Source organism: Hippopotamus amphibius, chromosome 9 (genome assembly GCF_030028045.1).
Source record: "Hippopotamus amphibius kiboko isolate mHipAmp2 chromosome 9, mHipAmp2.hap2, whole genome shotgun sequence".
In the NCBI taxonomy this organism is placed as follows: domain Eukaryota; kingdom Metazoa; phylum Chordata; class Mammalia; order Artiodactyla; family Hippopotamidae; genus Hippopotamus; species Hippopotamus amphibius.
This window is the reverse complement of record NC_080194.1, coordinates 91,024,042-91,050,601: the sequence shown is the minus strand read 5'-3', so window position 1 is coordinate 91,050,601 and position 26,560 is coordinate 91,024,042. Positions and strand designations below refer to the sequence as shown.

General features: G+C 57.8%; 1 protein-coding gene across 13 annotated transcripts in view; it reads left to right on the top strand.

Annotated features, from left to right (window-relative positions):
- The window catches only part of PHLDB1 (pleckstrin homology like domain family B member 1), a 44,742-nt gene extending 18,411 nt beyond the window's left edge, over nucleotides 1-26,331 (top strand). For 4 of the 13 annotated variants that reach the window (XM_057749647.1, XM_057749646.1, XM_057749658.1 and 1 more), the window contains 18 exons: nucleotides 2,108-2,389; nucleotides 2,959-3,099; nucleotides 3,212-3,349; nucleotides 5,942-6,070; nucleotides 6,433-6,588; nucleotides 8,847-8,957; nucleotides 9,131-9,220; nucleotides 12,277-12,417; nucleotides 13,871-14,011; nucleotides 14,144-14,246; nucleotides 14,737-14,781; nucleotides 15,441-15,735; nucleotides 15,830-15,926; nucleotides 17,344-17,490; nucleotides 19,091-19,207; nucleotides 19,483-19,585; nucleotides 23,853-23,938; nucleotides 24,903-26,331. In XM_057749647.1, the coding sequence (XP_057605630.1) occupies nucleotides 2,108-2,389; nucleotides 2,959-3,099; nucleotides 3,212-3,349; nucleotides 5,942-6,070; nucleotides 6,433-6,588; nucleotides 8,847-8,957; nucleotides 9,131-9,220; nucleotides 12,277-12,417; nucleotides 13,871-14,011; nucleotides 14,144-14,246; nucleotides 14,737-14,781; nucleotides 15,441-15,735; nucleotides 15,830-15,926; nucleotides 17,344-17,490; nucleotides 19,091-19,207; nucleotides 19,483-19,585; nucleotides 23,853-23,938; nucleotides 24,903-25,043 (2,463 nt within the window). In that variant the 3' untranslated portion in view covers nucleotides 25,044-26,331. Of the gene's footprint in view, nucleotides 1-988; nucleotides 1,062-2,107; nucleotides 2,390-2,958; nucleotides 3,100-3,211; nucleotides 3,350-5,941; nucleotides 6,071-6,432; nucleotides 6,589-8,846; nucleotides 8,958-9,130; nucleotides 9,221-12,276; nucleotides 12,418-13,870; nucleotides 14,012-14,143; nucleotides 14,247-14,736; nucleotides 14,782-15,440; nucleotides 15,736-15,829; nucleotides 15,927-17,343; nucleotides 17,491-19,090; nucleotides 19,208-19,482; nucleotides 19,586-23,852; nucleotides 23,939-24,902 lie in introns of those variants that run through there. The other 9 variants (XM_057749653.1, XM_057749652.1, XM_057749659.1 and 6 more) reach the window with 8 other exon arrangements.
- The last annotated feature ends 229 nt before the right edge of the window (nucleotides 26,332-26,560 follow it).

Below are 26,560 nucleotides of genomic sequence, written 5' to 3'. Positions count from 1 at the left end.
GGTCTTATCAGAAGGCTGAAGCCCAGAGAGGGGAATGGGTTTATACAAGGTCACACGGCAAGTTCTGGCAGAGCTGGGATTGGAACCCATGTCTCCTGTCTTTCCAAGGCTTATTCTTTGAAAAGCCTCTGGTCCTTCTTCCTTGCTTCTCTTTGGCCTCTGTAAATGGGTGGGAGCGGCTCACCCTGGCCCGTGCAGGATCGCCTGGAAATGGGGGTGGCAGGGGAGAAGAAGACAGCGGGGTGGGCAGCCCCTGGCTGATCCAGGTCAGTCTGTGTGATAGTAATTGTGTGTGCTGGTGTGTGTGCACGTGCACGCACGTGTGGGTACATTCGGGGGCTGGGTGTGGCTCTGGGCAGCTGTCCTGGAGAAGGCATCTGAGCTGGGTAGGGGCTGGGATTCCCCAGATAGCACAGGGAGCTGGAGGGGCTCTGGCTGGTGTGTACACACTGGAGCACATGCACAAGAAAGTAGATTCTGCCCTCTTTCCCTGGTGAGCAGAAGAATGGGGTTTCTGGGGGCCCAGGGAGACTGGGATTGGTTTGAGGAAGAGAATCAGGACTGAGCTTTATCTGGAGCCCTTTCAGAAGAGGTTGGGACAGCTTTGGGTGAGGTGAGGGTGTGGGACCATGTGTTTGTGTGGGTCGGGGAGGGATGAGGCAGGACCCTCCAGTCTTTGCCGCTGCTATATCTTCTCCTCACTGTTTTTGCTTTGGCCTAGACAAGAGTGCTTGGCTCCCTCCTCCTGGGGTCTCATTCTGGAGAGGGGGCAGTGAACCCGGCACAGGCAGAGCGGTGCACCCAGCCTCCCTCAACTCCATCCAGCCTTCCCATCCCAAGCCCTGCCCCCGCCCCACCCCCACATGCCTCACCAGCCCTGACCTGCTCCACCTGCCACTTTAAATCTTGGAGGCTGCCTGCCCTGCCCCTCCCACATCAACCAAGCTGCTTATCTGGGTCCTGGGGCAGGGGCGGGGGCACTGGCCCAGCCTCCTGGGTGCTGAGACTCTGTTCCTGGTTTTCTTGCCATGGAACTGGGCAAGCAGCAGGAGGGAAGCTGGGTAAGTGTCTGGGGGGTCGTGGCCAAACTGTGGTGAGAGACACCAGAGGTGGAGGGACCCCAGGGAGCCATGGGAGCCTAGAGGAAGCTGCAGGTCTGGGGTGTTATGAGCGGGAGAGGGGGCACAGACCAGGAGCATGCCTGTACTGTCCCTCCTTCACCTCCTAGGCCCCTGGGAGATATCTGGGTGGACTGTGTGGGGGAGGGGGTGGGCGAAGCAGCAGCCGGGCCGTGGAGCCCTGACACCTGGGCCCAAGCATTCAAGTGCTGGCAGCAGCCTGCCCTGCTGGGAAGGAACGGAGGGCTGCCTGAGGGTGCCTGGGGGCTGAGATGGGGATGAGGAGGGCCCAGGCCTCTCGGGCAAGGTGAATATATGCTGAGCACATCTTTGTGTGATCCCATGTCCGGTCCCTGTGGGCCCCGGGTCTGTGTTGCAGCCCTGTCTGTGTCAGTGCCCACCTGTCTGTGTGCTAGACTGTGTTTATCTGTGTGTGTGTGCGCCAGTGTGCGTTTGTGCATGTCAGGACTCGTGTGTTTGTGTGTAGCTGTCTGTTATTGCAGGCCCAGGGCACGTGTTGTGTCCGTGTGTGTCAGTGCTGCTATGCGGTAGTGTCTCTGTGGGCCCTGGTGTCTTTGGATCTATGTGTATCCGTGTCAGCGTGAGCACCTGCGTGTTTATCTGTCTCATTGCGGTCTTTAGTCTGCTTACCAGTGTGTGTTTCTGGGTGTGTCTGGATGTGTCCCTGTGTGTCCATGAGGAAGCCCACCCTGGGACAGAATGCGAAGGGAGAGGAAACAGGAAGATGGGAGGGGCTGGCCACGTGGGCAGGTGGCATGACAGCCTGGTTCCTCCCGCCTGCCTCTGGGGCACCCGCCCTCCTTCCCTCTCCCTCCCCAGACCTTGGGATCTGGGCTCTCCTGACTCGATTCTGAGCCTGAGCCCCTGGTGTCCTAGTCCTCTCTCCTGACAGGACACGGTGCCCAGCTCTAGCCCCCCTCCCCACCCAGCCTCCTCCCCTTACGCCCTGCTCTGTCCACCCTTCCCAGGAACGCCAGCGCCTGGAGACCATCCTGAACTTGTGTGCCGAGTACAGCCGGGCCGATGGGGGCCCTGAGGCCGGGGAGCTGCCCAGCATTGGGGAGGCAGCCGCAGCCTTGGCTCTGGCTGGTCGGAGGCCCTCACGAGGCCTGGCAGGGGGCATTGGGGCCTCTGGGCGGAGCAATGAGGAGCCTGGAGGCACCACCCAACGCCTGTGGGAGAGTGTGGAGCGCTCGGACGAGGAGAATCTCAAGGAGGAGTGCAGTAGCACTGAGAGCACCCAGCAGGAGGTGGGACCCAGCAGGAGGTGGGATGCAGGGTGGCCGGGGCTGGGGTTGGGCCCGCTGGAGGCCGAGGAGGCCGGCAGGCATATGTGGTGGATGCCAAGGTCCAGTGAGGGGGAAGTAACTGAAACTGGGGATGACATCAGGGATGAGAGGTGTAGGAATGAGGAGGCGGGACTTCCCTGGTGGTCCACTGGTTACAGCCCCACTCTTCCATTGCACGGGGCACGGGGCATGGGGCATGGGGCACGGGTCAGGGATCCTGCATGCTGCATAGCGTGGCCAAAAAAAAGGGGGTGGGGGAGGCAAGGAAGTGGGGGAGGTGTTGATGAGTTTCCAAGCTATAAATATGCTTTATGACCTGCCTTTCCTTGGGGCCCCACCCAGGCCTGGCACTCAGTGGTGAGTCTTTATTCCTTTAGCCAAGCCATAGTGCTCCCCTTGCAGGGAGGGGAATTTCCTCCTATTTCAGTCCAGCTGCTCCTTCCAGGCACCCTGAGAAATGGGGATCCTTGTTCTTAGTTTCATCCTGGAGGGCTCTAGGCTTCCCCAGTGATGGCTCCGCTTCCCTCCAGCACGAAGATGCACCTAGTGCCAAGCTCCAGGGAGAGGTGCTGGCCCTGGAAGAGGAGCGGGCTCAGGTGCTGGGGCGAGTGGAGCAGCTCAAAGTCCGGGTGAAGGAGCTGGAGCAGCAGCTGCAGGAGTCGGCCCGAGAGGTGAGAGCGAGAGTCCTGGCTGGACCCCTCCCCAGGCACAGTGACGGCCCCAGAGAGGCGTGAGTCCAGCTGCCTTAAGTGGCCTTGACGTGGACCGTGCTATTGCCTCCAGGCTGAAATGGAGCGGGCGCTACTGCAGGGGGAGAGGGAGGCAGAGCGGGCGCTGCTGCAGAAGGAGCAGAAGGCGGTGGACCAGCTGCAGGAGAAGCTGGTGACCTTGGAGACAGGCATCCAAAAGGAGAGGGACAAGGTAACCCACACCTGGTCTGGCTCAATGCTGGGTGCCAGTGGCCTGGGAAAGGAGGAGAGATGCCTTCTCTGGGGCCCCTTACCCCTTACCTCATTGTCCATCCTGCAGACCGGCTGGTCTCTGGGCCCCTCCAGGGTTAGGGGGCCTTGTCTTCTGTGGAAAGTACCAGCTTGGAGGGCGCTGCCAGGGTTTGGGCTGGTGTCTGGGGTCTCCTCTGCCTGGGTCTCTGTTCTACCTCTGGGTGCCTGGGTGCCTGCCATTCTGGGCCCTTCGTGCCCCTTCTAGGAAGTGCCAAAGCCCTTTCTTGGGTGATGAGACAGCACAAGGGACCGGTGGCTGGGGAGTGATTCAGGTCTGGGGCCCTGCACCTGGAGGACATCCTCCTCCAAGCATGGCTCCGGTGCTCAGGATGTGGTCTTTGGGAGATGGCCCTCAGGTCCCTGCTTCCCCTGAGCCTTCAGGATCTGCAGCCTCCCACCCCAGACGGTCCCAGCTCCTGCCCCTGACCCTTTCAGATTTCGTGCCAGCCTGCAGGGGCCGCTCCGTCCCACAGGGGCCGTGCCAGCCACGCCCAAGATGCCCAACAACGTGCCAAAAGCTCCGAAGTGGAGAGGGGCCACCTATTTCTGGACTTGACAGTATTTTTCCAAGAATTAATTTTCCTTCTGGATTTTTTGAGAGTGTCTACCTCCTGCCCCTTGATTTTGAAGCTCTTAAAAATTCTTTGACCCTCCCACCTTTTTTTGGGAGCTTTGGCTCTGGCCCCCAAAACCACACTCCCAAATTCTGTGCCAAATTAACTCCACGCTTACCAACCAGGCCTGCACTAACGCCCCCTCTAATCACTGTCCAGGGCTCTCCGCATGCCCCTAACTGCCAGTGCCACCCAGGCAGGGCTGAGCCGTGCCTGCTTTTGCACTAACTCCATGGGTACCTCTGTGCCCTTGGCCTCTCCCCTCTAATGTTGCCTCCTTCCTTTCTTGGTGTGGGACCCCAGGGTTTTGATCAGAAAGGAATGGGCAGGGGACACAGCTCAACTTTACTCAGTGGGGCATTGGCAGGAGGGGTACAAAACTGGGGGAAATGCTTGGCTGAGGTGCCTCTCGGCCTGAAGAGCTCCTCTCATTTGGAAAAGCCAGGGTGCGGCCTCCACAGACTGTTGGCAGTTTCCTGCACATAGGAGAGGCAGGCTGTCCCCCGGCCATCACCTGTCTTCCCTCCTGAGCAGAGGGATGAGGAGGTCCAGTGGTGGTGGCATGGCTTGGGGAGGGCATAGACAGGGGCTCTCTGCCACACAGTGGCTACCCTTCCTAGCTTTCCTCTGGAGCTTCCCAATTTCAGACACTCCAACCAGAGGGTGGGAAGGGGTAGGTCTCTCTCTATTCCCACTCCTGATCCATCCAGAACATAGGGTATCTCGCAAAGGCTGAGTCCGAGCATGGGGAAGTGCTTGGACCCCAGAAACTGGCCTGATCAGGTCCTCCTCCTCTCCTGGATGAGGATGGGGGCATGGGGTGGAGAGGTGGGTAGAGGCAGGGTTCATCACAGGGACTCCAGGGTGAAGCTCAGCATTTCAGCAGGAACCTGCCTAACCTCATTTCTCATTGACCTGGCATTGCCTGGAGGCATGGACTTTGCCCTCTCTCTGGGCCCAGTTATTTGAGGTGGAGGTGCTGGTGGTGCTGGTGGTGCTGGTGGTGCTGGTGGTGCTGGTGGTGGTAGTGGGGAAGGTTCGCTCAGCTTCTGTCCCCAGCCCCCAGCCCCACTCTGGCTTTGGGATCAGTAATCATAGTTTCTCCTCTGCCTGTCCTTGGGAGGGGTGACTCACCAGCCCCTCCCCGCATTCCCCCTTCCCGCCCTCAGAGGTGTCATCTCGCCCCAGACAGAGCCATCCACCTCCTCTGTGTACCCACTCCTGGGGCTCCTATTACCATGGCAACGGCTGAACTAATTGCAACCCTCATCCTGCTGAAGTTCAGCCTGCAGTGCCAGCACCCCACCCCCACCCTGGGCAGGAGGTGGGGAGGCCAAGGGGGTTGGGTTGGGGTCCCCTCCACTGCACTGCTGTAGCTTTAACATCCTCGCTCCCAGTTCACACCCAACTCCTGTATTTAACCCTCACCAACTCTACCCTTTTTCCCAGGGTTAAATTTTGGTCTCTGGAAAGTGGAAGAGGGGAGGAACAGGAGCTAGAGGCTCCGCGTTTGTGAGGTGGAACCAGCTTTGGCTTTGACTGGTTTGGAGTGAAAACAGAGGGCCTCTGCTTAGGACTTACCCAAAACTTTCTAGCTCAAGGGACTCCAAGAGACCAACATTTCTTCCTGTGACCCACACCCCTGCCTGTGACACCATCACCTGCACCTGCGAGTGCTGTCTCCCGCCCCAGCTTCCTGCCTTTCCCTCTCTGCACCTCTCTGTCCCGTTTGCTCTCTGCTCTCCTGGTTAAGCTCCTGTTCTGGTCCCCGCCTCCTCTCTCTCCTCCCCCACCGCCTTCCCCGTGCCCGCCCCGCGCCGCCGCAGCCGCGGGCCGGAGTTGAGGAGTGTGTGTTCTGTTTCTCCCCTGTGCCCGCCCCCTCCCCCTCCGGCGACCAGGAGAGGGCGGAGCTGGCCGCGGGACGGAGGCACCTGGAGGCACGCCAGGCGCTCTACGCCGAGCTCCAGACGCAGCTCGATAACTGCCCCGAGTCAGTGCGGGAACAGTTACAGGAGCAGCTGAGAAGGGTCAGTTTCCCCAGCCCCCCTCCCCGCCCGCGAGGGCCGCCCGCCCGGAAGAGAGGAGCGGTGGGCCGGGACCGCCTGGGCCCTGCAGTACCTGCCGGACGCCAGGGTCGGTGTTGTGGCTTGGAGGGGACAAGGAAGGATTCGGGGTGGGGGGGGATGGAGGGTCTGCTTTCTGCTACCGCAGGCAGCGCTGCCCGGGAAAGGGGCAGAGCCCAGCGGAGGTAAGGGGGCAAGGTGGGGGCAGGTCCCTTCCTCCGTTTCCCGGGTCCGGCCCCCAGAACTCTCACCTCTGTGACCTGGCCTTCCAGGCGCAGAGTGGTATCGTGAGCACCGCCCGACCCCCTCTGTCACTGTCGTTCAAGGAGGCAGAAGCCCTGGAGAGTGAGACGAAGCTCTTTGAGGACTTGGAGTTCCAGCAGCTGGAGCGCGAGAGCCGCGTGGAGGAGGAGCGCGAGCTCGCGGGCCAGGGACTGCTCCGGAGCAAGGCCGAGCTCCTCCGCAGCATCGCCAAGAGGAAGGTGCGCCCCACCCCATCCCTGCCTCGAGGCCCTCAGTGCCGGCCTGACTTCAGCTTGCTGAGCCTCGGTTTCCTCATCTGTAAAACAAGAACAATAACAGGCTGCTAATGAGCATTAAAGGAGATGATGTATGTGAAGACAGCATAGGATATGATCATAGTAAGCACTCGAGTGAACCATAGCTATTGTTATTAAGCTCTGGCTCCCCTCAGTCCTCCAGTAGAAGGTGGATTGGGCTCACATTCGGGGCTGGGCAGGGAAGTGAGAGATGGAGATGGAGGATGAGGCTGAAGAGGAGGCTTGCTCCTGCCCTTGTAGGGCTCTCTGATGGAAATGTTGGGACACACACAAAGACCTGAGATCTGGGTATCAGAGCCTGCCAGGGGTCCTGGAAAGGCATCGCCTGGATTCCAGCCTTGGCTTAACCCTGGCTCAGCTGAGCTGTAAAACAAGGGGATTGGGTATCGCATCCTGGCCAGTTCTGGAGCCCCAGATGCTGTGATGTCTGCTCCTGATCTCAGCCAGACCGGGACAGGGTGATGGGGTGGGGATGTAAAGCTGGGAGGAGACTTATGTTAAGCAAGGGTTAGGAAGATGTGGGGGAGGAGAAGGGGGAGGGTGGCCCAGGCCCACATGCCTGTGGCTGAGACTTGCGCATTTGTGTACACGTACGCATGCATGTGCTCTTTGCCAGGCTGGAGTGAGTGAGTGGGGGGTGAGGGCAGTGAGTTTGGGGAGGGGTGTCAAAAAGTGGGGCTTGATGGCTAGCCTGAGTCTGGTGGTAAATGGGGAGCCATTGGGCCTCCCCCTGAGTCCAGATCCCTTGCTTCTCTCCCTGAGCTGCTCTGCCTTACAAATGCATTTACCTATCAATGAAATGGGCATAAAGGCACCTGCCTTAGAAGAGAGTTAAATGAGATAACACATGCAAAGCATTTAGCAGAGTTCTTGGATCCTGACAAGTTGTCAGTAAATTGCAAATCTTGTGTGAGGATTACCACCTGGTCTACTTCAGTATGCTTGGGCCGACCCCAGATTTAGTACAGCTCCCTTCTTCCCTCCCTTCTCTCCTATGTCTTGCTCTTAATGGTGATAGTTTAAGGCCTCCTCTTTCAGGAAGCCCTCCTTGGATAAACCCAGTCCATTTTCCCCAGCCCCTCTCCTCCTCTCTCACTTATTATCTTTTCATTCCCTTTTAGCACATGATTGTTGAGCCAGGCATTGCGCTAAGCCCTACTGGGGACATGGTGACAAAAAAGACATTGGCCCTGCCCCTGGATTGGACAGCTTGGGCGGGGTGGTGGTGATGGAGACATACTCACAAGTAATAATGGTGAATACAAGGCGAATGGGACATGGAACAATTTGAGCACAGAGCAAGAAGCAAAGAAATTGGTGATCAAGGAAGATGTTGGAGAGAAGATAGCGCTGGGTCTGGTCTTGGAGGATAAGTAAGCTCTCGATGGGTGGAGAAGACAGGACAGTGTTCCTGGCAAAAGGAACTGTAGAAGAAAGGCCTGGGAGTGTACACCTGTACTGCTGACAGTACAGCAGGGCCAAGCCAAGAGCACACTGAGGGCACAGGGAAGGCAGGAGTCTGGGAAGTGTAGGCCCAGTTCCAGGAGCCCTTGAGTAGTGGCTGAGGGGTTTGTGCTTTACCCTGTGAGTAATGAGGAGTCGCTGAAAGATTTTGAGAAGAGGAGTGATCTACCCTTCGTGGATGTAAAAAAAGTTGTTCAAGTAATATACATTCTAAAAAGATTAGAAAATTCAGACAAGCAAGCGAACCAAAACAAACCTTAAAGGCCATTTTCGGGAGCTATTCGTGACACTGTGGGGTGGATCAGAAAGCTGAGAGAGTGGAAGCAGAAGACTGGTGAAGAAGTCCAGGCCGGGAAAGCAGAGGGCCTGGGTTGGGGTGGTGGCAGTAGGATGGGAGCAGAGGGGCAGGTGGAGAACCGTTCAGCATCTCTGGGATTCCAGACACATTGACTGGGGGGGTGGGGGGAAGGGAGACTTGGGAACTTGAGTTCTGGCTGGTGTGCCTGGTGGCACAGGGTCACTGGTCAGGGTGGGCAAGGGTGAAGGGGCTGACCACAGCAGCCTGCGTTTTCCTGGGTGAAATGAGGCTGAGCAGGAGGGCTGATCGATTCCCTTCACCCAAGCCCAGGGTCTCTGGGCAAGAGAGACATCCAAGCCTCACCTTGGGCTCAGCCCTGTCTCCCCAGGCTCTGACCCATGACCCCCATCTCCTCCAGGAGCGCCTGGTGGTCCTGGACAGCCAGGCTGGGCAGATCCGGTCCCAGGCTGTGCAAGAGTCTGAACGCCTAGCCCGGGATAAGAACGCCTCCCTGCAGCTGCTGCAGAAGGTAGCCTGGGTCAGGGTGGGCGGGGGATGAGGGCGGGGGAGGGCCTGAGGGAGGGGGGAGGGGAATGCAGAAGGGCTGGGGTGGAGGCTGGCCAGCCACGTGGGATCCCCCTTTACGCGGAGCCCCTGGCCCCACTCCCACTCCTTTCTGATTCTTCCTCTTTGGGTTTGCAGGAGAAGGAGAAACTGGCTATGTTGGAAAGAAGATACCACTCGCTCACAGGAGGCAGGCCTTTCCCGAAGACCACATCAACCCTCAAAGAGGTAACGTGGTTGGGTTGGCCCCAGCCTCAGCCCCAAGGGGTCTCCTGGGAGGCTCTGGAGCAACACGTGGTGCCTTCACCCCAACAGCTGAGGTTGTGTATGAGGACATTTTCCTGAACTGGAGAGATTCAAGTAGGGATGGCTCTGAGGTCCGGGATTGGATTCTCCGTGGCTACCAGCTGCTGCTTTTCGGCTGCCTCTCTGGCTCCCAGGAGCCTGCTGAGCTCACCACTGTGGGTGCCTGAATGCGTCTGGGGACTCAGGAGGCACAGGCGGGGGGGGGGATGGCAGCTCGGAGGTTTGGTGAGGGCCAGGGCTGAGTGGACTCAGCTCGAGGAGGAGCACAGGGATCTAGGGGTCCCGATCTTGGAGCTGCCTGGGCTTCTGTGTGGAATAGGCTACAGGCTCAGAAGTGGGCATTGGGGCTCCTTTAGCTGCTCTTTCCTGAGTCTTTGCATGCCTGGTGTGTGAGGCCCAACCAGGACATGCCCGGTTTCCTGCCTCACTGCACAAACAGTTTAGGCCTGGGGTGGGGTGGCTGGGCTGAGTGGGAGGGGTGAGACCCCTCACACGTACCCTCTCTGTAGGCGGAACTGCTCACCTCCGAGTCCTCAGAGGTGGGGCTGGGGACGGCGGCTCTGGGTCCCTCCCCAGGGTCTTCTCAGGCTGGGGCCTCCTCTGTTCCCTTAACCCCACCTGCTTCCACTCAGCTCTGCCCCAAAGCACAAGAGGTAATCACAGCTAATGCCTGCTCTGCGGTACTCACTGCCTGTCTGCCTGCGTGCGCAGCTTCTGCCCTCAGCTCCTCCCAGCAGCCCAGCTGGAGAGCGGGTGGCAGTAATCCTTTGTCTGGCCAGAGTTTGCTGTTCCATAGGTGCCTGGGCAGCCCATGCAAAATCAGAGCGTCCATCTGCATATAAATTTGCATGTATTCTGCATGCCATCCCTCAGTTCTCACAGCACACTGGGCCTTGCAGCTTATTTTCCTTTTCCATGACCCCAGGAGGACAGTCAGCCTCTGGAGCTAGGCCAGGATGGGCTCCCCTGGAGAGGGTAGGCTTAGGATCCTGTGCTTCATTCTGCTTGCATTTTGGATGCCTACCGTGTCCCCAACACCTAGATAAGCTCAGGATTCTAAGGATATGCTCAGGGAATATGACAGTCCCTGTCTTCCCAACCCACAGTTTGGTGTGTTAGCATCTTTCCAAGTCCTAACCTTTGGGCAGTGGGCCTGTTTTTCTACCTACACTTTTTGCTACTCCCTGCTAAGGTCTCTTTCTCAGGGCCCCTCTTGCTCAGGCCCTAGTGGTGCCTGCAGCTTCTGCTCCTTCCAGCTCCTACTCCAGCAGATGGGGTGAGGGGACCCTGGGGAATGATGTGACTGGTGCTCAGTGATGCATGTGTGTGCCTCACTGGGGATGCCCAAGGTGTTGGAGACAGAAGGGTTCTCTGGGAGCTGGGTCCTGATCCCTGGTGGACTCTTAGAAGACCTTCCTCAGGCTTCTTCACCTGCCCCTGGCCCAGGAGTGGGCCTTCAGGGTCTGCCTGGGGCAGGGCTTGGAGGCCAAGGCAGCCTCAGAAGTGGCGGTCACGAAGAGCCTTCAGGGAATCCCCTGCCGGTGCAGTGGTTAGGACTCCACGCTTTCACTGCTGAGGGCGTGGGTTCAATCCCTGATTGGGGAGCTAAGGTCCCACAAGCTGGGTGGTGGGGCCAAAAAAGAAAAAAAGGCCTTTGGACAGTTCTGCTTGCCCTTTTCTGCCCCCGCCTGCCCCCCTGACAGCACAGTGGGCAGCTGAGCTCCCCACTCCTGCTCTGGATTTTGTATTGAATGGAGTGATGGCCCTTTGGCATGGAGTGTGGGTGCTGGGTACCTGGTTGAATCCTGTTAACCTGTTCTCTGCCCACCCTTCCCCCTCCCACCGGGCACCGTAGGAGTATGTGAGCCTGGCAGAGGTTCTCCAGCTGTGCTCCCGCTTGGACCCCTATGCTTCTGCCACCTCCCCCAGCGCGCTCGCCCGGCCCCTGCCTGACAGTGAGGTACCAGCCACCGAGTGAGCCCATCTATGCCCCAAGGGCCTCCTTGCGGATGCCCTAGATTGCCCCTCAGGCCTGGGTTGCGGGGCAGTGGGGTCTGTCTTCAGCAGTGAAGGAAAAGGGCGGCTGGCGTAGGGGAGCTTGGGAGTGGTTCCCTCTCTTGCCTGGGCCCTCGGGAGCTCTCTTGATGGCTCTAGGAGGGAGGGCCTTCTGCTCTCGCGTGAGGGCCTCCTGCTGAGAGGACCCTGGCTTTCCCAGGCTCTACAAGCTTCCTCCGCGCTGCGTGTCTGCCCTTCCCCTTCCCTTGCCCGTGAGCAGGGCCATCTCTTGGGTTCCAGTTCCATTAACCTCTTGTATTCCCTCCTGCGTCCGGCCTTCCCCCAAGTACATGACGCTTGAGCAGCTAAAGGCCGTGTGGGGCACCTCGCCCATGCCCACAGCCCCTGCGCCAGGCCTGCCTCCCTGGGCCTCTGCCTCCCAGGACCTGGTTCCCACCACCTGCCTTCCTCCCGCGCTGCCCTCTTCCTCCTCCTTCGCTTCTGTCACGCCTTCACCCCAGGTTGGTGGTCTGTGTGTCCCTGCCACCCGCAGCCCACTAGTGGCGTGGCTCTGTCTGTGTGTGCTTGGCCCCCGCGCAGGGCATCTCAGCCCTCGGCCGGCCCTGGGGGGAGCGCTGCGTGCTGGGGGGCTCTCGCTGGCTGGCATCGTGGTTGGCGCAGCACATGTCTGTGGTCCGGGTGTTGTGCCCTGTGTCTCTTTGCCCTTAGCACATTCATGGCAACTGTTTTCTCACTGTGTTTTCTTCTCTTTATGCTCTCCTTTCTCCCTTCCTTCCTTCTCTTTTTCCCTTCCCTTCCTGTCTGTTTCCCTGATAATGGCCTTCCTTTACCCTTCCTCCAACCTTCCCCTTTCTTCGCCCTTTTCTTCCTTCTTCCTCCCCTTTCCTTTCCCCTCTTGTCTTGACCTTTCCTCTCCGTCCTTCCCCTCCTGTCCCCTGTCCTCCTCCCCGCGCCCCCTCCAGATGGAGAAGCTGCTGCTCCCTGCTGTAGACTTAGAGCAGTGGTACCAGGAGCTGATGGCCGGGCTGGGGACTGACCCCGCTGCAGCCTCCCCTCGCGCCTCCCCCCCGCCTCTGCCCGCCAAAGCTTCCCGTCAGCTGCAGGTAACCCCTCCTTCCCTGCCCATCCCTCCCCAGGCCCTGCTCCTCTCTGCTCTGGGTACCTCCTGCCACCCCATCAGCCCCACAGTGCTGCCTTAGGTGGCGGGGGTTAATCCAGCCAGGGCAACGGGGGCCTCTGGACCCTGCGAGGGAAGTAGGGTCCCTCTTGGGCAGCCATCCTGGCACTCGGGGCGTGGAGGGCCAGCCTCCTGAATGTGATGTCATCATCTGAGGGTGGTGCTCTTGACTGTCCAATGGAAGGGGGTTCTGGAGCCGTGGTGCCTTGTGCTGAGCTAGTCCTTGGCAGCCCTCACCCCCAGGGCTTCTCACTTGGTCTGGGGGCCAGACACTCTCTTAGGCCTGTTGCCTCTGGAACTTGTGTGTCCTAGGAGAGTTGCCACTATTTTGTTCTCCTGGTTTCCCCAGGCATGGCCCTTGGAGGCAGGACAGAGTGGGACAAAGACTCTGAATTGACAGCCCTGAGGACATGCTCAAGACTCCACAGAGTTGCCCGGGGGCAGTGGCAGGGGTGGGGTGGGGGTGGGGCTGCTTGAGACTGCAGCAAGCTGCTGCCCGCGGGGTGGGGGAAGGGAATTCGGGCAGTCTTCTGCCCCAAGTGTCACTCTACTGACCGGCTGTAGTGGCTGAAACACCTCCCCACCACCACGATCACCACCACTCAAGATTCATTCCTTGAGTGAAGACGTTGCACCGCTAAGACTGTGATCTCAGCTAAAATTACGTGTTCCCTTTGGGAGCTGTTTATGTGGCATTTCTATTTTGTGCCCAGCTGGTTTGAGATTTTCACATGTTTTGATTCATTTAATCATTACCACAGGCCTTTGAGGTAGATAATGTTAAACTCTCCTTTTACAGATCAAACACTGGGGCCTAGAGAAGATAAGTAATCTCTCCAAGGTCACACAACTAGGAAGTAGCAGAGGCTACACTGAGAGTCAGGGTTCTTGACTCCAAAGACCATATTCACCAAACATTAGTGCTGTGGGGAAGCTTGGCAATTATTTAGTCTAGCCCTGCTCCCTCCTTTTGCAGATAAGGAAGCCAAGGCCCAGAGTGGGGAGGTGTGTGGCCCAAGGTCACACAGCCTGTTAGTGGCAAAGCTGGGACCAGAGGGAGCCCTGGCCTCCAGTTAGTCTCCTGTACAGCGCTGCCCATGGGTGTGAACTCCTCACATGGATTGATTTACAAGGTCCTTTCTAAGATGCAGGGTTGGATCTGGGATTGGCCCAAGGAGGAACAGCCTGGAAAGGAGGCTTCACAGCTGTGAATAACATCTGCCCATTGGGCCGGCCCAGGAGGCTCAGGGCTGTTGTCAGCTAGACAGGCCTCAGGGGCCTGGTGCTGGGGCCATCCCTTGGATCACAGCCAGCCTAGGTGCCGTGGGGGTGTGGCCATGGGGGAGCTGGGGATACCAGGCAGTATCTCTCTCCTCCAGGTTTACCGCTCCAAGATGGATGGTGAGGCCACCAGCCCCCTGCCCCGGACCCGCAGTGGGCCCCTCCCCTCTTCCTCTGGCTCTTCCTCCTCTTCCTCCCAGCTCAGCGTGGCTACCTTGGGCCGTAGCCCCTCCCCAAAGGTCTGAGGACAGAGGGTGGGCTGTGTGGCAGGGTGGTGGTGGTGGCGGGGTGGAGGCCGCCCATAAGAGCCTTGAGAGTGAGGGGAGGTGTTTTCTGAGCCGCAGGTCCCGACGCTCCATTTCCCTTCACAGAGTACGCTACTCGCCCAGAATGGCACAAGCAGCCTTCCTCGCAACCTGGCAGCCACGCTGCAGGACATCGAGACCAAGCGCCAGCTGGCCCTGCAGCAGAAGGGTGAGTGGCTGCAACGCCAGCCCTCCCGCTCTCCTGGGGGCCCTGGACGTCTGGCGCGCACCCTCCACCCTACCCCATCCATGCCCACGCCTTTTCCAGGATGTTTTTCCTTTCATTGGGATCCAGGCAAGAGCAAAAAGGATTTGGATTAGATACCTAAAGAAGAGATCCGTGGATGGATATTTTTCAAAAGACTAAGGGCAGGGGACTAAGCGGGGAGGGGGTGGGCGTGGGGGTCGCTGTGAGATCTTCTCTAGAGAACCCAGCAAATAAGGGACATGCTCGTTGGTCTGAGCAGGGACAGACATTGCCCTGTCTGGAGGCAGGGGGTTGGACATGATGACCTCCACAGATGCTTCCCTAAGATACTGGCTCTATGGACCCAGGAGTCCTGGTTGCTTGTGTGCATTTTGGTTGTTTTGAAAGCCCACGTCTGTGCCTCTCTCCCCTCTCGTCCCCTCTGTGTCTCTACTCGGGGCCCCCCCACCAGTCGAGTCGCTTCCTGCCGAGCCCCTCCCAACTGACGACCCAGCAGGTAGAGCGTTGGTCATTGAGGGCATTGCTTTGGTCAGGCAGCCCCCGCAGGGGCATCCGCATGACGTGTTCCGCCCAGGCCCCCACTGCCCGCAGGCAGACTCCCAGGCTGAGCTGGGTTGGGGTGTCAGGCTGGCCTCACCCCTCCGGCCGAGCTTTGTCCTGCCGCAGCTGTGCTCCGCCTCGTGCCCCCTCCCTCCTTTCCTGCTGCTGGTGCTCCTGCTTCTGCTTCGCCGCGGGGTCTGCGTTGACGTGGGTGCTCGTGGGCCTCCCAGCACCTCTCCCTTCCCCCTTCCCCAGCAGCAGGGTGGGTGCATGCGCCCCGCCCGCCTGTTCAGGCCTTGCTTGTGAGCTGGAGCCACCTGGCTGTCGTGCTGCCGGGGCACCCCCTGGGCAGGTTCGGTGCCCTGTGTGGGCTCAGGACGCAGTGAAAGCGCTGAAGCCAGACTGTGTGGCCACGGCCAGTTGTGCAGGCGACGAAGCATTGCCAGGGCAGCCGGACCCGGAGCTGCGGGGGCTTCAGGGAAGCTGGTGGGGGGCGAGGGGGCTGCCCCGGGTTACCTTCTCCCTGCTCGCCTCCTCCCTCCGTCTGTGATGTTGCCAGCATCCTCCGTGGGTGGGTGGGGTGCCCGCCGTGACACCCGCCTGTCCCTTCTGCAGGGCAGCAGGTGATTGAGGAGCAGCGGCGGCGGCTGGCCGAGCTGAAGCAGAAGGCGGCGGCTGAGGCGCAGTGCCAGTGGGACGCCCTGCACGGCGCGGGGCCCTTCCCGGCCGGGCCCTCGGGCTTCCCCCCGCTCATGCATCACTCCATCCTGCACCACCTGCCGGCCTCACGGGAGCGCGGTGAGGAGGGCGAGCACGCCTACGACACGCTGAGCCTGGAGAGCTCGGACAGCATGGACACCAGCATCTCCACGGGGGGCAACTCGGCCTGCTCCCCCGACAACATGTCCAGGTACCCGAGCCCCGGCCTCCGACAGCGCCGCCTCTGTCCTCCCCACGCTGGGGCCGCCGCCTCCAGCAGGTGCCTCCTCCCCTTCCCTCTCCAGTGCGAGCGGCCTGGGCCTGGACGTGGGGAAGATTGAAGAAATGGAGAAGATGCTGAAAGAAGCCCATGCGGAGAAGAGCCGCCTCATGGAGTCGAGGGTGAGGCAGATCTGGGCCACGGGCGAGAAGGTGCGGGGCCCCGGGGCCGCCCTCCGCCCACCAAGGGCCTCCCCTCCTCCCCAGGCCCCTTCACCTACATTGTCCTCGCAGCAGTCCCTTGAGGAAGAGTGTTTTCAAAGCCTGTGTTCCTCAAGTGGGGGATAGGGAGGCTTGGCGAGATGACAAGCTTCACAGCTCTTAGGTAAAGTGGGGCGGCAGCACAGTAACCATTGTCCAACCGTGAATTTCCTGTATGGGAACTTCCAGTCTTTGTGTGTTCGCTTCTGTGGACGTTTGGCCACCATGGGAATTTTGATTCCTCTCTACCTGAGTGCCAGGCCCCTCCTTCTGGGGATGGTTAGGAACTGGCATTGAAGGATGGGGACGGAGAGAAGGCAGATGTCCAAGCTAGAGCAGAGGTGTTGGCTGCGGGGGCGTCAAGTTCCCTACTGGTAGGCCTGGGGCTGGGCCATAGCAGAGGGGCCAGTGGTTTATCGCGGGCATAGCCAGGCTGAGGAAACCGTGCCGGGGGAGGAGCTTAAATAAAGAATCTGCAGAAGCTGCTGTCTCTGTCATCCGGGCACTCTGCATGTCTGGAGATGAGAGTGGGACCCCGGGGAGCAGGAGACCAGACAAGAAGGCCTCTTCGTCTTATTTACTTCAGAGGAGGGCAGATTTACAAACATCTCTTGGCAAATGGAGAAAAAGGAGATTCTGCTAAGTTTCAAGCTGGGGAGAAGTGGCAGATGGGAGTTAATAATATAAAGGTTGTAATCGATGATGAAAGACATGTAAAACATCACCCACATGCTCTGTCCTTAATGGTTTGTTTTAATGACTTAACACCTTTTGATAATAGCTTTCATAAGTTCATTTTTTTCCATAAAATTTGAAGTTCAACTATAAATGTTTCTCATTTGGAGTTTCAGAGGGCCTTCACTTAGTGATTAGGGAAGGACTACTGAATATGTTCCATGTGAAAAAAAGTGGTTTAGATAATCCATGTCTTAGAAATTCAGATAAAAATTATAGAAGCCCATTTTTTTTTTATTGAGTGCTTCCTTCCTTCCAGAGTCAGTGGTGGACATTTACTTACTTGATCTCATTTAATTTTCGCTACAAGCCCAGGAGTAGGCATTCTTGGCCCCATCTTATAGATGAGGCAACTGAGGCTTAGGGAGTTTGTCAGGGTCCAGAACTCATAAAGGTGGCAGAGCCAGGATTTGAAGCCAGGATGGTCTCACTTTAAGGCATTTACCCTTGTCAGCAAGGTCCTTGGAGAGGGTGGGCTTGCAGGGTGGTGGCCCTGCATGCCAGGCTGCCCTCTGAGGTGGGTGCCCCCTGTGGCTCTGCCCCGGCCTGAGGAGGGGTGGCGGGGGCTTGGGGGGCGGGCACTGAGCCCCAGCTTTGGGGGCAGGAACGGGAGATGGAGCTGAGGCGGCAGGCCCTGGAGGAGGAGCGGAGGCGGCGGGAGCAGGTGGAACGGAGGCTGCAGAGCGAGAGCGCCCGGAGGCAGCAGCTGGTGGAGAAGGAGGTCAAGATGCGGGAGAAACAGTTCTCGCAGGTAAGGGGGAGGTGGGCTTTAGAGTAGGGCTGCGGAGGGGTTGGGGTGTGCCAGGGTACCCCTGCTGGGCTGTAGAGCCTGTTCTCTCCAGAAAGGAGTGCACATGCAGAATTCTGCCTGGGACTTGTTTGGCCCCAAGAAACAGGGCCCCACTAGGGCTTGTTCAAGCCAGTGTGTGTGTGTGTGTGTTTGTGTGTGTGCTTTGATTGGGTTGTGGGGTCATGGCAGGCCACCTTTTAAAGAGGAGGGTCTGGACAGGCTTTCCAGAGATGGGAGCTGAGTCAGAATCAGGGTGGCTCCCCTTGGCCTCTCACGGGCCTCGTGAGTCTGCACTGCACCTCCTTCCTGGTCTCTGATGCCCTCCTGTGCCTGGTGCTACGTGGCTGTCCTAGCCTCAATCCATCAGACCTTTTGGCTCCAGCCCGCACCACCAGCAGCTGGTCTCACTCTGACTTTCGGTTTGCATCTCCAAAAGAGAATTGTACTAGTTTCTCCTTGGGACAAGAATCCATCCTTACACAAAAGCCAGCCCTGGGCTCTTTCCTTACACAGGAGACGTGAGCAGAGCAGTTGAAGGCAGAGGGAGAAATTAGGCTGGGCAAGGAAATCTACCTGTGTCTCTGGTTCCAGGTCCTGGGCCCCCAGGAGAGCCTGTGAGACTCAGACAGGTTGTCCCTTCCTATGGCGAGTCCATAGGCCTCCCCAGGGTGGGGTCCTCCCCGCAGTGATGGGCGATCACAGCTCCTTGATTCCCTAATGATGCAGCAGCATGAATCCTGAAGGGTAGCTTGCCTAGATTGGCTCGGAAATTTAGAAATACTCAGAAACTTTGTGAGTTTTTCCTCTGTGTTGGAGTCTTTGCTAAATGCCTAGCTCCCCTTGCCTGGCTCAGGTAGTGGTCTCTTTGGGACTCTTTCCTCTGGTCCCCTGCCCTGGAGCTCAGGCATGGTTGCAGGGGCCACGGCTTCGGGGAGGTGGGTGGGGTCAGCTCATCTTTGGGGCACCTCCGGGAAGCTGAGCATGTTGTTTCTTCTTTAAATAATTTATGGTGTTTGCTTCTCGTGTCATTCTAACGTTCTTCCTAGAAATAAAGAGTAGAAAAAAATTCCAGTTGACTGAGAATTCTAGTGAAACATTAGAAATGTTGAGGTGGAACAGACCTTAGGGATTCTGCAGTTCAAAGTCCTTGTTTACACATAAGGAGACTGAGGCCCGAGAGGGGCTGTGACCCAAACAAGACCCCATGGGAAGTCAGAGACCAGGCTTCTTATTGGGCTTTTCTTCCAAGGTCATGTTCACATCTGGTTCTTTGTTTTGTTCCATTCAGCCCAGGAGGGAGAGGAGGGCCAGGGACAGGACGAGGACGGCTGTGTCTGGGAAGCGGAGGCGGGGAGCCATTCAGCAGTTTGCGCAGGCTTGGGTGGAGTCAGCACAGCTGTGCCAGGTCCCTGCTTTGGCCAAAGCCCTGTGAGACCAGAGCGACAGCCATGAGGGTGGGGAGGGAGTGATGGCAGGCTTTTGCGGGTTCAGGACTGAAGCCAAAGAACAAGGAAACGACAGAGAGAGAGGGGCCCCTCGTGATCCTGCCCTCTGCTCCCAGGCACGACCGCTGACCCGCTACCTGCCCATCCGGAAGGAGGACTTTGACCTGAAGACCCACATCGAGTCGTCGGGCCATGGTGTGGATACCTGCCTGCATGTGGTGCTCAGCAGCAAGGTACAGGCCCTCGGGGGCCCCTGGGGCGCAGGGCTGGGGTGTCATGGTGGGGACCCCATGTTCAGGGGCACCTCCCGGGTCCTCGGAATAGTGGCCTCAGTTCCTGCCCTAACACCAGAGGTCTCTGTCCCAGGACCAGGTGTGCTGACCTCAAGAGATGTTGGGGACAGCACCCGTGAATACAGGCACAGGTGATGGCGCTGACGTTGCTGCCCAGGGAAGAAAGCTTTAGGGGCTGTGCATTTGGGTCCTTCCTCACCCCTGCTTCCCACCAGGTCTGCCGTGGCTACTTGGTCAAGATGGGTGGCAAGATTAAATCGTGGAAGAAGCGCTGGTTTGTCTTCGATCGGCTCAAGCGCACCCTTTCCTATTATGTGGGTGAGTTATCCCAAGACTGCCCCAGAGCCAAGACCCCTGGGCTCTGTCACCCCAGACAGCAGGTCTTCTGGAAGCTTCCAAGTGGGGATGAGGGGCTTGGGCTGGGTCTTGTCCTGCCCTCCCTGAAAACGTACAGAGTGTATCTGGCTCACCTCCACTGATTTGTTCACTCATTCATTTTTTCAGCAGTATTATTACTGAGCATCTAATAAGTTCTGGGCACTGTTCTAGGCTCTGGTGACGAGCAAGGTGGCCACAGCTCACTCCCTTGGAGCCTGTTGTCAGGGAGGCAGACAGTGAACAAAGAGTGATGGGGATGCTGTAGGGGACCCCAGATGCTGTGGGTGCATGGAGTCCTGTGGATTCCGCCTTGGGCAAGTTCCTGCAGAGACTCCAAGACAAGCTGCTGGGCAGTGCCTGGGCCGCTCAGGACAACCCTGGGGACAGCCCGCCTGTCCTGTCCTGCTCCCTTAGCTCTCTGCACCCAGCCTCCAGCTTAATTTCTCATCCTTGGAGTTCCCTCTGGACAGTTCCCACTTGGAGTGTGGGATGCTGTATCATATCCTAGTCAGGACAGGCTAGGCTGTGCTTCAGAAAGGTCTTAGGGAAGCAGCCCTTTCTAAGATCCCAGTGGCTCAAAACCAACGTTTTCCTTCTTACTCCTGATGCGTGTCCATGCGTGCCGTGGGTTGGTGGGGGCTCTGTTCTGCGTCAGTGTTCTCTTTGCCTCAGAGCATACCTTTCTGGAATGTTGCTGGCTGCAGTGGCAGAGGGTGAAGAGCAGCCTGATTGGCTTTGCACTGGCGTTAAGTGCCCCAGCTGGGGTCCATCCCCGAGTCACTAGTGGGCCTGTTCAGCCAGTCACCGGCCCCACCCAACCACAAAGCCGGGAAGAGCGGTCCTGTTCAGAGCCTGGAAGGAAAGGGCCGGAGTGTTTGGTGCTGAAGTCACACAGGCCTGGAGCGCCCTGCTTCCCCCCTGACCTGGTCCCCAACCAAGTGCCATCCCTTCCAAGAAGCCCTCCCTGACCACCTGGGCCCTGGGGGTGTGGAGGCAGAGACACGCGTATCCCCATGTTTCCACCTAGGCTGGGAAGGGACTTTGTCAGGATGGAGAGGAACAGGCCTGGGAGGACAACTCCCTCTTAGGCACGTTGAGGTTGAAGCGCCCATGGTGCATCTAGGGTTACAAGAAGGTCAGGGTTAGAGGCAGAGTGAACGTTGAAGCTGTGGGAATAATAATGATGGTACTAATGAAAGCAGATTATACTTACTGAACGCTTGTGGGCCAGATGCCGTGCTAAGCACTCTACGTGCATTATCTCGTTTAATCTTCACAATAATCTTGTGAGGGAAGCACTGTTTTTACACCCATTTTACAGATGAGGAAAATTAGGCACAGAGAGGTTAAGTAACTCCCCCAAGGTCTCTCAGCTGCAAGAGGCAGAGCTAAGACTGAACTTGGGCAATTAGACTTCAGAGCAGAGAAGAGGGAGAGACAGAGCTGCACCCTTGGGCAGGCCCACCCTTGTGAGGAAGGAGGAAAAGGAGGCACCAGCAGGGTGAGAGGGGCAGGAGGCAGGAAGCCACATGCCAGGTGCTGGGCTGGCGCTTGGCACGTGTGACCTCCCCTAAATGTTTTTGAAACAAAAGGAGACCAAGTCAGATGGGAGAAGGGGCGGGGCGGACATGGAGAAGGAAGCCAGCCAGGGGAGCAGAGATATGCAGGCAGGGAGTGTCACCAATGACAATGGATGCTGCAGAGAGGCCAAGACTAATGTGGACCCAAAGGCCACTGGATTCAGGGCTTGGATCTTGACAAGAGAATGGTTTCTGCTGGGTACCGGGATGGGAGCCAGATTGCATGTGATCCGTGGAGGATAGTGGGGTGGTGAGGAAGCGGAGGCAGGAATGTGTTACTATTTCCAGTGAAGGAAGAGATGGGAGAGAACAGAGGCTGGAGAGATGGCTAGGCCCAGGGGCCTGGAGGGGGCTGGGTCCCTGTCCCAGGCAGGAAGCATCGGATGGAGGTGGGCCTATGGCTGGATGGGGCGAGTGTGCCTTGCCTGTCCTTGAACCTGCCATTCTCCCTGCCCTTGCCTGGGCCCTCCTCCCACCTACGCCATGAACCACCTCTGTTCTACAGGGTCCAGATCAGAAACCACCTCTGTGAAGCCTTTCCTGGCCCCACCTCACTGGGAACGGTTCCTGCCCTCCGCTGTGTAACTCTTGCATTATACAGGGTCCCTCTGCCATGTGACGTCAGCCCTGGGGCATAATGATGTCACAACAGATGCCACATGTATTGTGCTAGACACTGTGCCAAACAGCTGGAGTGTGAACACTCCTGACCACCGGTGACCTGCAGGTGTTCTCTTGGAGCCCTAACCACGCCCAAGTCACACAGCCAATAGGTGGCTGTGTGTCTGCCTTCTTCCCCTCTAGATTGTGGGTTCCTAAGAGAAGGGCCTCTGACTTCTTTGGATCCTAGTGCCTCAGACTCATTTATTCAACATTGACTGAGCACCTGCTGTATGCTAGGACATAGCAGTCGGTGTTGGAGGAGCTAGATCTAGGAATAGATAAAGGAGGGTTCAGGTTCAGCACCGTAAGTTCTGTACCTCTGTGCTGTGGGAGCACAGGGGGGCACAACCGTGCACGCTCGTGGTGACATTTGCAATGGGTCTTGAAGATGACTTAGGAGTTTGCCAAGGACATGGGCTGGAGACCATTCCAGTGTCTCCAGAGCATTCTTTTAAGGGACCGTGAGAAGCTCAGCCTGGCCAGAGAGAACTTGGGGTTGGAGCAGGGGAGGGATGTGAGGCAAGGCCAGAGGGACGCGTTGGCACCGGCCTGTTGGGGACCTTTGCCAAGCCAGGGAGGCAGCAGGCTCCAGTGAGGGGATTGGCAGAGAAGCTCGTGAGCTGAGGCAGCAGGATTTAGTTTGCTTCAGGAAGCTGCCCTCTGGGCATCAGGGCAGGGGAGTCAAGGGGCAGGGGGCGGGGCAGGGCACATCTGGAGGCTGTAGCAATGATCCGGGATCCATCGATCGATGCCTCAGGCCTGAAAGGACGGGGTGGGGGTGGGGGGGTGGGGTGTGTGGAGGGGAGGAGGTGAAGGTGTGTACTGCCAGCCGTGCCATCTGAGTTTAGTGACTGTGTGGCCCTTCCTTTGTGACTCGGGCTGCTGCCCGGGATGTCAGCTGTGCCCGCTCGGTGTCTGCCCAGCACGGGATGGCGCAGGCCCTGTGCTTTCCCTTGTCAGCGCCCTGCCCCTCCCACCCAGCAGGCATCTGCTCTGCTAATTTGACCTCCTCCTTCCTGCCATCCGTGCCTCCAGAAGATATAGGCTTCCTTCCATTTTTTTTTTTTTTTTACTATTGGAGTTAAATAGATAAATACATTCATATATTTCAAAACTCAAAACACATAAAAAGGTTTAAATGGAGAATTACGCCCCCTCTAACTACAGGTAACCACCTTTAAATCTCTTGTGTATCCTTCGAGAGTTTCTTTAGGGGAATATAAACAAATGCAAACATGTATTCTTACCCTTTCTTACACAAAAAGTAGCTCCCAATACTTTCCTTGTTTTCCTGCTAATGTATCTTAGAGATCTTTCTATCTCAAATATATCTATATCTAGATATTGATATCTGGGCATATCAGAAATAGATTTATTTCTGAATCTGTATCTATATCAGATATTTCTGTCATTCTATTAAACAGGTGGATGTATTCCATCACGTGGCACACTCTAAGTTAGCTGCCTCCACTTGATGGATACTTGAGTTGTTTCTAATCTTTCGTGACTATAAATTCTGGTATGGTTAAGCTTATAAATTTGTTATTTTGTACATGTGTAAGATAGATTTTTGTAAGTGTAAAAGCTGGCTCAAAGGGCCAACACCTTTCTAACTTTGGTAGATGCAGCCAAACCACTCCTAAGGGTTTACCAATTTATACTCCCACCTGTCAGATTTATTACAATGCCTGTTTCTCCACAGACTTGCCAAAAGTGTGCAGTGTATTTTGGGTGTATTTTTGCCGTTCTGATAGGTGAGAAGTGGTATCTCGGCGGAGTTCTAATTTGCCTCCCTTATAGTTCTGAGCGAGGCTGGACACTGAGCGTGTCTTCTGGGCTCCCTGCTGGGCTCTGTTTTGGAGTCCCGGGAATCAGCCCATTTCCTGGATGACGGTGCACCACGTCCACGGAGCTTGACCTGAAGTATGACAGACCTCCTGAGCCCGGCCCTTGTTCCTTTGCAGACAAACATGAGACGAAGCTCAAGGGGGTCATCTATTTCCAGGCCATCGAGGAAGTGTACTATGACCACCTGCGCAGTGCGGCCAAGGTGAGGGGTAGAGGGACAGCCCTGGGGAAGGGGTGGGCCCGGTAGGCTCTGGAAGCGATGGCCTCCAGCCTGCCCTCTTCAGAGGCTCAGACCCATTGCTTGTTCTCTTTGTAAACTTTCTCTTCCTCTCTCCCTCTCCCCTTCCTAGAAGAGGTTTTTCAGCTTCACTATGGTGACTGAGGTACCCCTCCCCATATACCTGTAACCAGAACTACCGCACGTTAACGCCTCCTGTACCCCTCTCGCCCCTGACCCTTGACTCTCCCCTAAGTACCCACCCCACCCCTTCCCCCAGGCCTGAGGGAGGAGCCGAGGGGTGTGCAAAGAGCAGGAAGCCCCTGTCGGCTTGAGTATGCTTGCCTGCCCCCCAGTCCCGAGGTGACAGCAGGACGTCTCCCTCTGAGGGGGTGGGCAGTGCAGAAAGGATGGGGAGAAGGGGCCCTCAGAGACTAGATTTGGTCAAGAGGATTGATAAACAGGAAACATTTGAGGCTGGGGCCGTCTGCCTTCATGCAAGCCAGCCTTCCTCCCGCCGAGCCTCAGATGCCCACTCCACCCCTGATCTCTGTGCCTCTGGGGTCCTGGGGCCCAGCCTCCCACTTGTAGCTTTTTCCACCTGTTCCTCTTTTGATGAGAAGAGACTCTGGTCCTCACTGGAACAGGCTTTTGCTTCTGATTCTTTTGATATTCCCTTTTGTGCCTGAGGGTGCCAAGGAACAGTGCCCCCACCTGGCAGGGTAGGGCCCTGCCAGGGTCCAAGGACTGCCCAGGTGTGAGGAGGGGAACATCTCAGCTTGGGGCCCACCTGATGGTGGGGACCGGGCTCCGGGCCTGTTTAGGACTCAGTCCCGAGCTCCAGGGTGTCCCGGAGTCAGAGACAGGAAGGGCAGACAGCGAGGCAGGTGCACAATGCTCCTGGGCTTCGGAGGTGCCCCAGCTCAGCCTCTCCTCTCTCCCTCGGCAGAGCCCGAACCCAGCCCTCACCTTCTGTGTGAAGACCCACGACCGGCTGTACTACATGGTGGCGCCGTCTGCAGAGGCCATGCGCATCTGGATGGATGTCATTGTCACCGGGGCAGAGGGCTACACTCAGTTCATGAACTGACCCTCAGGCTGGCCCAGGACCCATGCCCAGCGGCCTGCTCCTCCTCTCACCCCTGGAGACAGGGTCGTGCCCCGGGCCTCAGGCCTCGCAGAAGTGCTCCCAGAGACCTGGAGGGCGGAGCGTTACTGGGGCTTTTGTACAAGAAGAGACTTTGTAGTATTCTGTAAGGAGCTTGTCCTGTGAGTGTCTGAGCTCTGGCCCCCTCAAGAACCAGCCAGGAGATAAAAGTTGTGGAGGGGGCTTTGCTGCCTCCTGGGAGCCCAGAACTTGCAATAACCCTTCAGGGTCCTGCTGCAGGCCCCGCCAGGCTGAGGAGCTGTCACAGAGGGCTCCTCTGCTCTGACCTGGCACCTGCGCTCCCCAGCCTGTGTTCTCTTTTGTAAAGGACAATTATGGTACCAGAATCTGCCAAAGATCCCCTCTCGCCTCAGCCCTGTTTGCAGGGGCCTTGGGGGCTGAGCAGAGCCGCATCCAGAGTGGGGTAACAGCTCAGGCGGTGTCCTTCTCAAACCCCGCTCTACCCCATTGTTGTCCTGTGTTTATATTTTTTATTACTTTGCTCAAAGGCCAGAGACTGGAAGTGTCCCTCTTGAGGTCCCAGTCCTATCCTCTTTTTGCAGACCCATCACCAGGGTCACCATAGTGACTGCTTCATCACCACGGCCACACACTAATGGCCGTGGCTCGGTAGCTCAGCCCACTGCTTCAGCTGTGGGCCCGTCTGAGGGTACGTGCCATCATCTCTCCAGCCCAGGCCCTTGGGCATCTCCTGCCGGGGGAAGGGACTGAACACATTCTCCCTGCCCCTGCCTGCGTCTCCAGGCCCTGACACACAGCCTGCTGGCTCCCCCGTCCAGCCCTCCCCCTTCCACTCGTGCCTTGCTTAGAGCCAGAAGGGGCAAAGCTGGGAACTAGAGACCAGAGGAGGAGCCACTGGATGATGGGAGAAGAAGCTAGAAGGGCCGTCCTCGGGGTTCTGTTATAGGGCTGAATTTCTGACGGACAGAGGGTTGTTCAGATACCCCCTGAAGGAAGTCCTGAGCAGGAGAGGAAGCAGCAGAGGTGGGGCCCTGAGGTCCGGTTGCCCTCCTGCAGCCTCAGAAGGGGAATGAAATGGAGAGCAGAGGACCAGGCCTCCAGCTGTCCTGGGCTCAGCCCTTTGCGCCTTAACACTAAGCTCACCTCCTTATCCCCCTTCCCAGCCCTGGGCCATGGTTGCTCGGCCCCGGCTGGATGTTTTTCAGTATTTGTAAGCATCTCAGCAGAACAATAAAGCATTTGGAGTATGTGTTTGGGAGGCCTGGTTGTTGGGGGCATGGGGTCGGGGTATGTGGGGTAGGAGAGCTAGGTCTTCTCCACAGTGTGGCATTCCCACCTTATTCGATGTTCCAGGAGGGACCCAGGGCCCAACCATGACCTCCAGGTCCTTACCCTGCCCCCGCTCCACTATGACCAAGGACGGGGCTGGAGGGTGGGCTCTCCAGGGGTAAAGGATCAAGAGGCAGAAGAAGGTAGGG